A 13,338-nucleotide genomic window follows, 5' to 3' on the forward strand; every position below is an offset into this window, starting at 1 on the left:
TTAATCTTCACCCAGAAGCTGTTCATTCCCAGCTCTCGAACTGATTGTGAAATATGATCACAAACACTGACAGACCCAGAGAAAAAAGAAAAGTTACTTTCAGCAGTCAAAACTTTCCGCCATTCGGAACAGGATTGAGCGGCTTCAGCAGCCGCTGAGTTCCCCACTTCCCATCATGCAGTGGGGCGGATGAGTGTGAGGATATTGGAGCTGATTACTGCGTGTCTGTGGCTGCCGCGCCTTCCTGACGGATGAGCGAGCAGCCTTTTATTTCAGCCGATCGGAATGAGAGAAGTTTTATTTATGTTTGGAATGGAGTTATCTATCATGTTGGTAAACTTCTTTCTTTTCTTTTTTTTTTCCCCTCCTCCTCCGAATCTTATCTCTCTCTCTCCCGGTGTTGGAATGTGTGCGATGTAGGCCAGCTCCGTTCCGGAAACGTCCTCTATCATCCTGCCGAGCGCGAGAGGCGAGGGTTTGTCGTATGAATCAATCTAAAAGGGGCTCGCCAGTACGTGATGGGATCTAATCCCCCCCCCCCTCACCGGGTGATTTAGGCCCCGCCCTCGATGGGGTGAGTGACGGCACCAGGGGCCTTCTGCTGTCGCCAGACCGCCCCACTGGGGGGTCACCATGGTTACGGTCCCATCTGGGGCAAACCCCGACCCGGGTGTGGCCAGAGCTTCTAAGGGCCCGTCTGCATGTTACTGCAGGCCTGGCAGGTTCTTCTGCCTGGTTTCCTGCACAGTGGGAGGGTGTGGCAGGAGAGGAGCGAATCTTTAGAGACGTCCCCTTGCGCTGGGAGATGCAGTCTTGAGCGGTAAACATGTTGTCTGCTCTGGTTGGTCGAGCAGTTTTGATATGGGATTGGTTATTAAAGGAGAATGATTGCATGATTGGCTGTTATAGGAGAATACTGTTATCTTCTTGCTGTTTTGACTGAGTGTGTGGTCACGCGGCTGGTTTTTAAAGGACAGTGAGAGTGTGTGGATGGTTATCATTGGCTTAATGGAGTAGAATGGCCGAGAGAGAGAGAGCGACTTTTCTCCGAAATGTCAGCGTGTGGCAGTGCAGGGGAGCGTCTCTTTAGAGACGGTCCCTTGCGCTCAGGAGATGCAATCAGGAGTGAGTATGGGGGTGTAAATTGGATGGCTGCTGCCTGGACTGATATCCCACACTGGAAGGTGCCGGAGGGGGAGGACACCCTCATAATTGGTGTTAAAATCCCCTGTCCTTAGTGCCCAATGCTGCTGCTGCTTTATCTGGCATTTCACTGAGGGGGGGGGCGGGGGGGTGGTGGTTCTGTCGCAGAGAGTCTAAACTCCACCTCAGCTCTTAGGTTCACATTATCCTTGAAAAAGAGGGTTGTGCACTTTTTACTTTTCTTTTTCCTGCAAAGGTGGGGCCCCTCCTCCTTCCTGTTGGGGCCCCCTCTCTGTCCTGGGGGGGTCCCCTCTCTGTCCTGGGGGGCCCATGCAGATACCGCTAGTTGCCCCGCCCGTTCCGCCCGGTGCCGGAGGACCACCGAGCGGCCCGGCTTGGCGGGACTGGCGGGGTGCAAACTCATTACGGCTTCCGGCCCGGGCCGCTTGCGCCTGTTTATTTATTTATTTACATGAGCCAGGAAACCGATGGCTCTGATTGGGCGAGGGGGCTTGGCGGCCCTTCTTGGCGGCGTCTCTGAGGCCTGTGCAGGGTTTTGGGCTGTTTGTGGACAGGGAACCGCGGAGTTCTTGGTGAATAGGGGGGTGGGCGGATACGTGGGGGAAGTTTTGAATTTTGAAGAAGGAAGAACCACGGAAGCGGTTAAGAGTTCAGGGTCTCCTCTTCCACACTCGCCGCTCCTCTTTCTCTCTCCAGTCTCCTCTTCCTCTCCTCTCTCCTCTCAGGAGCTTGGGCTGCTATCTGAGCCACAAATAAAGATGGGTGACAAATTGCTGCGGTTACTGCTTTTAATTATTGATATTTCATTTTGCTGCCTGTACCCCACCCCCATGCCCTCCTGTCCCTTAACATCCGAACCCTTTCCTTTTCTGTTGTCTTGGTGAAATATGCATTTTCACCCTGAGTAATCAAACCTTAAACTTTAACTACTAGGCTGTGAACACTATTAGTATTGTTATTTAAAATCTCTTGCTGTTTATGCACAGATATGTTGTTCAGTTAAAGTCCGGTAGGCTGTTGAGTGCCGTGCGTGTAGACGCTGGACTTGATGGTCTGGTTGCCGTGGCGTCGGAGAGCGGGTTGCCGTGGCATCTGGTTGAGTGGCGATCTCATGCAGACTGTTCTCAATTCCGCTCTGGGCCCAGGCTTCTGAAGAGCGCGTGTTTCTGGTTTGTTTATATCGATTAAAAGCTCTAAACAAAAGGGCAGTGCGCCTTATTCCTAGTCCTCCCCAGATGCCCAGACTCGCGTGTTTTTATTTTCGTATCTTTATTTCTGTTTGTAGAGGCGCTGCAGTCAGCCATGTTTAAAGTAGAAATTCAGAATGATTCTGGTTGCATGAAGAAAAATATACGCCGCCAAACACAGAAATGCATATTTGTGAAAATATTGGTGGCTCATGTAGTGAAGGCTCTGCTCCAGTGTGTGGATGGGCCCCATGGTCTGGTATCTGTTAAGGCTCCGTACCAGTGTGTGGATGGGCCCCATGGTCTGGTATCTGTTAAGGCTCTGTTCCAGTGTGTGGATGGGCCCCATGGTCTGGTATCTGTTAAGGCTCTGTTCCAGTGTGTGGATGGGCCCCATGGTCTGGTATCTGTTAAGGCTCTGTTCCAGTGTGTGGATGAGCCCCATGGTCTGGTATCTGTTAAGCTCTGTTCCAGTGTTGATGGGCCCCATGGTCTGGTATCTGTTAAGGCTCTGTTCCAGTGTGTGGATGGGCCCCATGGTCTGGTATCTGTTAAGGCTCTGTTCCAGTGTGTGGATGGGCCCCATGGTCTGGTGTCTGTTAAGGCGCTACTCCTTGTGCATAAAGGCGGGAGGTGGTGGAGGCAGAGAGTTTTGGGGGGGTAATCGGGGTTTTTGAGTCACCGCTCAGTGACCCCCCCCCCCCGGGGCTCCTGATAGATCCCGTCATACACCCCCTTCTGTCTCTCTTTCATTAGCACAGTGCAGTAATTTAATTAACTCTCAATATTGCTCTTTTTCTCTCTCTCTCCTTTCTCTAGCTCTCTCTCTTCTCTCTCGCTGTCTCCTCTCTTTCTCACTCTCTCTTGTTCTTTCTTTTGTTATTTCTCACACACTCCCTCTCTGCTGGAAGGGATTTTTAAGCCTTTTTTTAAAAAGCTTTTTTTTTTTTTTTTTTTTTTTTTTTACAGCCTTTTTAAAAAACTTTTTTCCCCCTCCATGCCCTGCCTTCTCCACTAGAGAGAGAGATTATTTCAGATTCTTTCCTTCTCTGTTTCTCTGCAGCAGGCAGAAGACTCTCTGAGGCGAATTTCTGACCTCATTCATCCTCAGAGTGTATCCCCAAATGCTCCTAATTCACCGGGGGCTGGAGGGAGGAGGGGGGTGGGGGGGGGGTTCGGGCTCCTCTGTTAAGATTGCGATGATGAGCGCTGCAGCTTGAACCTGATTGGCTGTTTCAAATTGAGGAGAAAAAGGGAGGGAAGAGCGTGAAAATTAAAACTGATAAAGACGACGTATCTGGGACCAACATTCGCAGACTCTGCAGAGAATGAGGAACAGAAGTGGGGTAATTTTGGGCGAGTGCTAGATGGCAGATTCTCTTTAGCGTTCAGCGCTCATACCCAAGCAGGCGGGTGCCCGAGCGCCATCGTTTCCCTCCTTCGAGTTTCTCTTCACAGGATTCTGAATTTTGCATTTGGAAGATGTGTGCTCCCCCCCCCTCCCCCCCCCCCCCATACCACCTGACCCTGTTACCTGAATTTAACCACACACACGATTGATGCGGATTCATTTTGGTCATGCTTAGTTTCCATGACGACCCCAAACTTCCTCTGTGATTAATAGTGTGTAAGCGTTACACAGAGCGAGCCTGTCATCCGCTCCTGGCCCCGCCCCCTCTCTAGCCCCGCCCCCTGTCGGGCCATGCCCCCTATCTGGCCACGCCCCCTCTGGTCCCTCCCCCCATTGGTGGAACGACCTTCCCCACTCAGTCAGGATGCCACCTGCACTGGCTGTCTTCTCAAAACGTCGAAAAAAAACCCACCTTTTTGAGCTACATCTCAATGTTTCTATTTAGCAGTAAAAGCCATAGCCCTTCATGTACCTTGACGGCTTTGTGACTGTAACCGTGTTTGACTCCAGCTAGCTCTGGCGCCGTTAGCTTGCCGTGTGAAATGCACTTTTGTGAGTCACTTTGGCTTAAAGGCTCCGGCTAAATGACTAAATGGAAAACTGTAAATGGTACCGTGGCTTCTCTTCGGCTTCTGTTCATTTCTCCTCTTAAATTAATTTTGCGCGGAGCTTGGCGGTGTGACAGGCTATTTATAACCGTTATCATTGTACATTTTATGCATTTCTCTCTTTAATATTTATTGCCCTTCCTCTTCCTGCTGCTGTGAACAGTTTGGCACTGAAATGGAGCAGTTTCCCCCTTGTATAAACAGCTTTGCATTCTGGGATACCTCAGCTCTGAGAAGTGCGCTCTGAAATGTCGAGTCCTTTCGTGGGGCAAAGTGATGTTCAAAGTGAGCGAAGGGCACCCAACCTCAAAAAACTGTTTTATGACACGCTGTGTAATGCTCACCTGTGTGTACCTGTGTAATGCTCACCTGTGTGTACCTGTGTAATGCTCACCTGTGTGTACCTGTGTAATGCTCACCTGTGTGTGTGTTTCAGGGCCTCCTGGAGCTGGTGGTGGTGAAGACTGCACTCTACACTGTAGACCAGCTGGAGAGACTGTTCTCCATCCTCAGCCAGTGCATCTACCAGCATCGCAGAGACTACGACAAGACCCGCATGACCGAGGTGTGTCCCTGCACCGGCCTTACTCCTGCCCTACTCCTGCCCTACTCCTGCCTTACACCTGCCCTACTCCTGCCTTACACCTGCCCTACACCTGCCCTACACCTGCCCTACACCTGTCCTACTCCTGCCCTACTCCTGCCCTACTCCTGCCCTACACCTGCCCTACACCTGTCCTACTCCTGCCTTACACCTGCCCTACACCGGCCTTACACCTGCCCTACTCCTGCCCTTACACCTGCCCTACTCCTGCCCTACTCCTGCCCTACACCTGCCCTACTCCTGCCCTACACCGGCCTTACACCTGCCCTACTCCTGCCTTACACCTGCCCTACTCCTGCCCTACACCTGCCCTACACCTGCCCTACACCTGCCCTACACCTGTCCTACTCCTGCCTACTCCTACCCTACTCCTGTCCTACTCCTGCCCTACTCCTGCCCTACACCTGCCCTACTCCTGCCCTACTCCTGCCCTACACCTGCCCTACTCCTGCCCTACTCCTGCCCTACTCCTGCCCTACTCCTGCCCTACACCTGCCCTACTCCTGCCCTACACCTGCCCTACACCTGCCCTACACCTGCCCTACTCCTGCCCTACACCTGCCCTACTCCTGCCCTACTCCTGCCCTACTCCTGTCCTACTCCTGCCCAGCCTCACACCACACCTTAGACACTACCTCTGCTGCGTGTGTGCATGCACACATGTGTGTGTGTATAAATATACATTTTTTATCCACGGCAGTTTTTGCTCTGATTTGATTCAGTAATTCAGAATACACGTGGGATGCTTACCTCCTACCTTCACAAATTAGTAACAATCAGTTAAGTAATAAATAATCATAAAATGAATGTTTTTATTAGATTTTATTTTCCTTGTGTAAAATGCCAGTTCCACCGGAGGTTCATGCTACAGCCTGTGTTCATGTTCAGTGTTGGTTGTATCAGTGTTTAATGATAATACATTTTTTACAAAATATATATTTATCTTTTTCTGTTTACTCCTAACTTCCAACTTTAGTCTTCTGAATTTCCTGGGAGAATAAAAAGGGGTGAAAGAGAGTGAGACAGAGAGTGAGAGACGGAGATAACATCTGTGGCAGCTACTGAGCGTGCTCAGTAAGTGCGAGGCAGCTGCAGATTGGGCTCTCATCCGGAGTAAACTGGGCTGTTTTGGAGCCGTAATGGCGGCCGTGTGCGGCTCCTCCAGTGTAAACTGGGCTGATTTGGAGCCGTAATGGCGGCCGTGTGCGGCTCCTCCTGTGAGCGTTCCTGCTCTGAAGCCCTGCTGCTCCTAGGCGTTTCGTTCAGACCCGCGATAAGCAGCGCGTCGGCTGGTAAAAGCCTGACAGCGCGGTCGCTTCTCAAAACGGGCCTGTTTTCGGTTTCTCCGTGCGTTTTATGCTCCTCCGTGCGTTTTATGCTAATGACTGTTAGATTGGGCTTTTATCTCGACTACGCTGCCCTGGGATGACTCTGGTTTTGTATGGAACGCAGGGTTTTCTGGGGTAAGATTTTTATGAAGCAGTTTGGAGTCTGTGGATCTAAACATCTTTTCCCCGCTCCTGTTTTTCCCCTGTGATCCAAGTCAGTTCTAGCCGTTAGCCTATAGCTGACGGCTACAGAAGCAATGCACCATCTTGGAATAGAACCGGCAACCTCCTGGTAGCGAGGCCTGGTTATTACCGCTGTCTGTGCTCTGAGGGGGAGGAGGCACAGCAAGCGGGACGGATGTGGGTTAGACTCCCGCCAAAGGCTGACTGATAATGAGTATGCAGCGTGTGCTGTAGGGCACTGCTTCTCTCTCTCTCCCTCCTCTCTCTCCTGCTCTCCTCTCCTCTCTCTCCCATCTCCCCTCTTCTCTCCCTCCCTCTTCTCTCCTCTCCTCTCTCTCCTCTCTCCTCTCTTCTCCTCTCTCCCCATCTCCTCTCTCTCTCTCTCTCTCTCTCCTCTCTCTCCTCTCTCTCTCTCTCTCCTCTCTCTCTCTCTCTCTCTCTCCTCTCCCTCTCTCCTTTTTTCTCCCTCCCCTCTCCTCTCTCTCTCCCCATTCTCCCTTCTCTCTCTCCTCTTTCTCTCTCTCTCTCATGCTCTCTCCTAATCTCTCCTACTTATCTCTGTCTCTCTCTCTCCCTCTTTGTCTCTCTTTCTCATGCTCTCCCTCTTTTTCTCTCTCTCCCGCTTTGTCTCTTTCTGCTCTCTCTCTCTCTCTCTCTCTCTCTCTCTCCCTGTCTCAGGTCAGTGGCATTCTTTACTTGTGCGGATGATGGGTTTTCAAGGGCTGGGATGTAATAATGAAAGAAACGAGAGAGGGAGAGAGAGAGAGAGAGAGAGAGCAGCAGCTGCAGTGTTGTTCTTGCGTCGCTCTTAAGCTGAAATTGACCTCTGTGGATTAATGGTACATGAAGCTGAACCCCCCCCCCCCCCACTCGGCCCCCAGGGGGGGGTTTGTTTTATTGCGGAGAAGATGGCCGCCGGAGACATTTAATGTGACATTTCTGACAAACACGCCGCTGCTTATACACCCCTCTGCCAAGGGGGGGGGGGGAGGAGCCAAACAGAGCTGGGGGGGGGGAGCTATGCTCTCATCCTCTGCCAACTTCATCACAGGGAAAATTCTGATGTAGTGATGCAGGTTTGGTCCTCTGTGGTGTGGTGTTGAAACAGGTTTTGGTCCTCTGTAGTGTGGTGTTGAAACAGGTTTGGTCCTGTTTAGTGTGGTGTTTAAACAGGTTTTGGTCCTCTGTAGTGTGGTGTTGAAACAGGTTTTGGTCCTCTGTAGTGTGGTGTTTAAACAGGTTTTGGTCCTCTGTAGTGTGGTGTTTAAACAGGTTTTGGTCCTCTGTAGTGTGGTGTTGAAACAGGTTTTGGTCCTCTGTAGTGTGGTGTTGAAACAGGTTTGGTCCTATTTAGTGTGGTGTTTAAACAGGTTTTGGTCCTCTGTAGTGTGGTGTTGCTGCGTTTGGTCTCTTAGGTGTTCGCAGGATTTGGTCCTCTGTAGTGTGGTGTTTAAACAGGGTTTGGTCCTCTGTAGTGTGGTGTTTAAACAGGTTTTGGTCCTCTGTAGTGTGGTGTTGAAACAGGTTTTGGTCCTCTGTAGTGTGGTGTTTAAACAGGTTTTGGTCCTCTGTAGTGTGGTGTTGAAACAGGTTTTGGTCCTCTGTAGTGTGGTGTTTAAACAGGTTTTGGTCCTCTGTAGTGTGGTGTTGGTAACACTGTCTCGTTCTCTGTCTTTCAGGAAATGGAGCGTACGGTGCGAAATTTGGATACATTCCCATGAGGAGAGCGAGCCGCTCAGGTTGATCCTGATAAGAGACTCTCACAGTTCAGAAGGGAGCTCAGTCCTGCCAGCCATACCCACCCCCCCCCCCCCCCCCCCCCCCCCCTCCCCAGCCCTCAGCAGGTGTGAAGTCTCGGGTCTTACTGAAAAAGAGAAAAACAACCAGACTTTATAATGGTGATTTTTGGTGCTATTTTCTCAGGTACCTGGACAGAACCTGTCTACAGAACCAAACACAATACTAATGTTAGGTTTATTTTTTTGTCATTGAAATACACATGCTAATGCTGTCTGATGTTCCTGGTGCTAACATATCCATTTGCTGCTCTTGGTTTCCTTCTGAAAATTGAAAATCTGCTGGTCACACACACACACACACAGATACAGATACATGCACACACACACACACACACACACAGATACATACACACACACACACACACACAGATACACACACACACACACACACAGTGACGCAGCAGTGTGAGTGCAGTGTTTCTGGAGGGAGGGGCGTTATGATGTCAGCATTGTCCAAGCAAACTGTGTGACGGCTTTTTCTCCACCTCTGGAGCTGAAATGGGAGGCCAGTCTCACCTTTCCACCTGGAGAACTGCCTTTAACTTTCACTCAAGGACTCCAAACTCCTTTGCCAAAATAAAATAGTTTTGAAAGATCTGTTGAGAGATAAATTTGGACCTCCTTTTGTTTCTTGAGATGCTATGGTTCTCTTTGATAGTACTGATGCTCTTTGGTTTTTTCCCACTTCTAAAACGAGCACAGATTTGAGTCTCTGATTAGTGGAAAAAACCTAAAATGGCTGCCAGCGATGTGATGCAAACCAAATAAGAACTGGCTCCTGACCTCTGAACCCTGAGGAAAAAACCGGTGACAGTTTGCGTTCTCGGTCGTGACATATTTGACGTGTACAGTGACTGAAATGTTTAGTAACTACAGTCTGTTTGTATTCAGTGTGATTTTTTTTTTGTTTTTTTGTTTTTTGAGGAAAATGTTTTTTCCCTTTTCAGTACAACATAAGTTTGTGCTCTCTAGTTTCTCAAAACCCATAATATCTGAAGTAACTGGAGACACGGTGGAAATGGAGAGCCTCTGTCCATCACTGTCTGGCCTGTGCCTTACTTTAGCCCCAGAATCGGGGGCGCCTCTCTCTCCCTGGGGCACACACAGGTGCTCAGGGTCCCTCTGTCCGCATACGGGACGGGGCGCTTGAGGGACTCCTGCCGTAAAACATCCAGAGCCTGGCCATTTTAACTGGAAGGTAGAGAAGAGGTTTTTTTCGACTAAAACCAGTCTTATCCGCTGGTGTGGGTGCTGCCGCCCAGCGCTGAGGCACCCGATTCCGCTCGTTCACTAAAATCACGGTCGCGGTCAAGACCTCGAGGAGTAGAATCGGGTGTCTTGGTGTTGGGCTAAAACAAAAAACCCCTGCACACACACACACACACACACACACCGGCCCTCTTTGGATCAGACGGGTCGCCTCTGGACCAGAACGACGCTAGCGTCATTTTCATCTGCATGGGACAGGCCCGCCGCTCGACTCCTCCGGGCCGGGCGCGCTTCTGTCGTGCCAATTTCCCTCTCGCTGTAAATCTGCGCTGTCCTCGACTAAATGAGATTTCATACGGGAAAAAAAATCATCAAAGTTATATATATACACACACACACACACACACACGCGCGCTTACATGCGAGAAATTGAGTTTATATTATGCGGTAAATTTGCTTTCTCATTGTGACATTTCCGGACATTATTTCTATGGTTATGCGCAAATTGTTTCACGATTTCTTATAAATCTGAAGAACAAGGCAGTGCGAATTGTCAAATGTATAGAGCATTATATTGTTTCTAGATTGTTGGATTTTTTTTGTTCTTTTTTTATATGTATTATTCGGTGATGTTTTTTTTTTTTTCGCTGCATTTCAGTCCAAGGCAGAGTGTCGTATTTTTCTTTTTTTGGCTCAAGGTGCTGCTGGACGTGTGTGGGTGGTTATATTTTTATTCACCAAAAAAAAAAAAAAAAAAAAAAGGCGAATAGTGTTTTGGTGTATGAACGCTAGTACGTGCTGGCGGTGAACTTTTCTTGCAATTTCAGACCTGAGTGTGAAGTGTGCACTCAGTTTTATCCGCTGTTTGTCTGTACAAACGCGGATCGGAACACTGGGGGGACGCAAAGATTTAGGGCAAAGAAATCTTTGGACGCGGATTTCAGCTAAGCTTTTTTTTCAAAGAAATACACACAAAAAAAACACACGGTATGCAAAAAAAAAATTAATAAATAAAAATTAAAAAAAACAAACAGCATCTGGGCAGATGGTACAGAGCTGGACTGCTGCAGAGAGACTGACGCCGCTACCTCAGCTTATCTTCAGTTTACCTGAGTGCAGAGACCAGCTTTACCGCGTCCCAGCAGTATTTGGTGCTGCGGTGTTTCGCTGCGAACGCAGGCGGACAAGCGGAGGTGTGTGCGAGGGCGATTTCACGCGTGAGCTGAACTCTGTGGCCACTGCAGTCAAGCCAACGGGTCTTTCTTTTATTTTTTTTGTTGTATTTTATTTTTCTTTTTTTTTCTGTATTTGAGCCAATAAGACGTTAGCAGCTCATTATTAGTGAGATGACATTTACTTGTGCGTTTTGCAGCTTTTCAGATCGAAGTCTTACGTTCGAACGTTTCCTCCCTTGTTATGTCACCATGCCGCCATTTTGTCTGATCACGTGCTCCTTCTGTTTCCTGTCGTGCTCAAGACTACGCTGTTGGCAAAGTCTGGATGCTTTTTTTGGTTCTTTTTTTCTTTTCTTATTATTTATTAACATTATTAAACATGGTGTTTTTACAGTCTAATATCCATTTAAAAAGTCTTTTTGTACTTAAAAGAAAGAAATGAAAAAAAAAAGGAAATTGGAAAATTGTTACTCAAGTTTTGGATTTTGTGCTGAATGCAATGTAGCATAATTGTGTAGCAGGTTTGTGTGGAAATGGGGTTTTTACTGGCTCAGGTTCTTGCTGCATTAATTATCTTTCAACTTTTATATTTATTCTGCATTGATTTTGGTTTTTTATATATATAAGTGGAATAGGACTGTGACATACTGGATGGGGTCTGAGCATGTAGGTGAAGCAAGTTTCCTTTTTGTTGTTGTTTTTTGTATTTTTTAAAATTTTGTTTCCCAAACAGCAGATTTTGCGAGTAACTCTGTAAATGTTCGGTGTTTTAACTGCTGCTGTGATCCTGACCACTGACCTAGTCTTGGCGAGCTGGTGACATCACACACAAAACCCAGCCCCCCTGCCCCCCCCCCCCACCCCCAGGCCGTTGCCATGACGTTACAGGAGGAGAGTAGATTTAACTCTTGAAACTGCTTAGAATCCTCCTGTACTGTAATTAGTTTTGTGATGTGATTTATAATTATGAGCATCTTTTTTTCTTTCTTTCCTTTTCCTCTGTTCCCTTACCGTTCATGTTTAAGGTGTTGATATATTCTGACCTCTAGAGAGAGAGAGAGAGAGAGTGAGAGAAGAGACCCTTTAATCAATTTCTTGATGTCACAGATTAGGAGGAGGGGGGGGGTGTGTTTGGTGCCCCTGAATCAAGCGTTCTGTGTTCCAGAACATACCTTATGACATTTCTTTCCTTCCTGTCTGTCTTTTTTTTCCCTCGTTCTATCACTCCAGTTTTTTTTTCTTCTTCCCTCGTTCCGAGTCAGCAGGTGGGATAGCACACGGGGTTCAGGGGATTAGTGAACGGGGTTCGGGGGATTAGTGCCAGTCTTCTTGACATTGGTTGTGAGAAACGGATCCTGATACGATCCCCCTCCGCTGGGGGGGGGGGGTGGTTGGGACCGCTCCGTATTCGGGTGTGTCCCCCCTGCTCTGGAGACGCCATCTTGTCCTGGCTGGCATCCCAAAAGCTTTTTTTTTTTAAATATTAAAGCAGTTTGGGGTTAGGCTTTGGCAGATGTCAGTCAGCAGTTTTATAGCGCATCCTTTCACTGTGGAGCACAAAAAATTAGGATTCTGTGGCATGTGGACAAGTGGTACCCCCCCATGCCCCACCCCCCCGTCATCGCCTGATCTGGTGCTGTGAAACTGCCCCGTGCTGACAGGAGCGTGACCCCATATGCAGAATCTCAGCTCAATCTTTTTTTTCTTCTCAACTCTGTAACATTTCTCCTAATTTTTTTTTTTCCTTTTTCAAATTAATATGGTAGATTTAATTTACTCTTTTTTTCCATTTGGTTGACTTCAATTTGTTTTTGATTTATATTGTAGAGTTGCCATGTTTTTTTTTTTTTTTTGTTTTGTTGTTGGTTTTTTTTCTTTTCGAGTTCATCAAAATTTAGGACTTCCTTTTTTTCCTCCCTTTTAAATGTGTTTCTTTAGTGTAAGTTATATTTGAAATGAAACATTTACTGTAATTTCTGAAAACCCTGCTGTGACATACTTGAATAAAGGTGCAAATTGTAAAAACGGCCTGTGAACGTTTTTATCCATCTGGGGGCATATGGCAATAAGGCGGTGTCAGTCTGGGGACGACTCCGTCGCCACGGCTACAGTACAACTGGGCGTTCCACACAGGGGGGGGGAGGGGCCTTTGAGTGATTCCTGAGATGTCGACTTTATAAAGACCCCTGGAACTTCCACGTCTTTACCGCCTGCACCTTGAAATCACGCGTAAATCTCCAGCTCCCGCAAACGGGCGATTCGTTTGAACCTCTGCCGAACCGCACAATACGCTCGACACATCACGACGGTTCTCCCCTGACGATAAGCTTCTGGAGAAACACTTAAGTGTAGCTGTGCAGTTACCTTTTTTGGGGCGTGTGTGCACTGCTGGGTTAACTGCTGTTTATGTAAATGTTACGTTTTTTCAGTGGATTCAAAAGGCAGTGGGTTTTTATTTTTTGGGTTGGTCACTGTCAGCATGGCTGTGTAATTTTTGGGGGGGGGGACGTAAATGCCTATGGAATGAGCTGTGTGTGTCTCACCTGCTCTTTACACACACGCTCAGCTCTGAGCCGCGTCGGTCTCTGCTGTCGGATTGCTGGGGGAGTTGTTTGACCAGCGTTCAGCCTGGTTTTACGGGGAGGTCAGGGGCGCGTGTGCTACCCGCTC

The 13,338-nt window shown here is 48.3% G+C and overlaps 1 protein-coding gene across 4 annotated transcripts in view; it reads left to right on the plus strand.

The window, feature by feature from the left end:
* Positions 1-12,143, plus strand: part of atad2b (ATPase family AAA domain containing 2B) — a 62,156-nt gene extending 50,013 nt beyond the window's left edge. For all 4 annotated transcript variants that reach the window (XM_064340751.1, XM_064340749.1, XM_064340750.1 and 1 more), the window contains 2 exons: positions 4,807-4,935; positions 8,165-12,143. In XM_064340751.1, the coding sequence (XP_064196821.1) occupies positions 4,807-4,935; positions 8,165-8,206 (171 nt within the window). In that variant the 3' untranslated portion in view covers positions 8,207-12,143. The remainder of the gene's footprint in view (positions 1-4,806; positions 4,936-8,164) is intronic.
* Positions 12,144-13,338: the final 1,195 nt, after the last annotated feature.

This window comes from Anguilla rostrata, chromosome 6 (genome assembly GCF_018555375.3).
Source record: "Anguilla rostrata isolate EN2019 chromosome 6, ASM1855537v3, whole genome shotgun sequence".
Classification (NCBI taxonomy): Eukaryota; Metazoa; Chordata; class Actinopteri; order Anguilliformes; family Anguillidae; genus Anguilla; species Anguilla rostrata.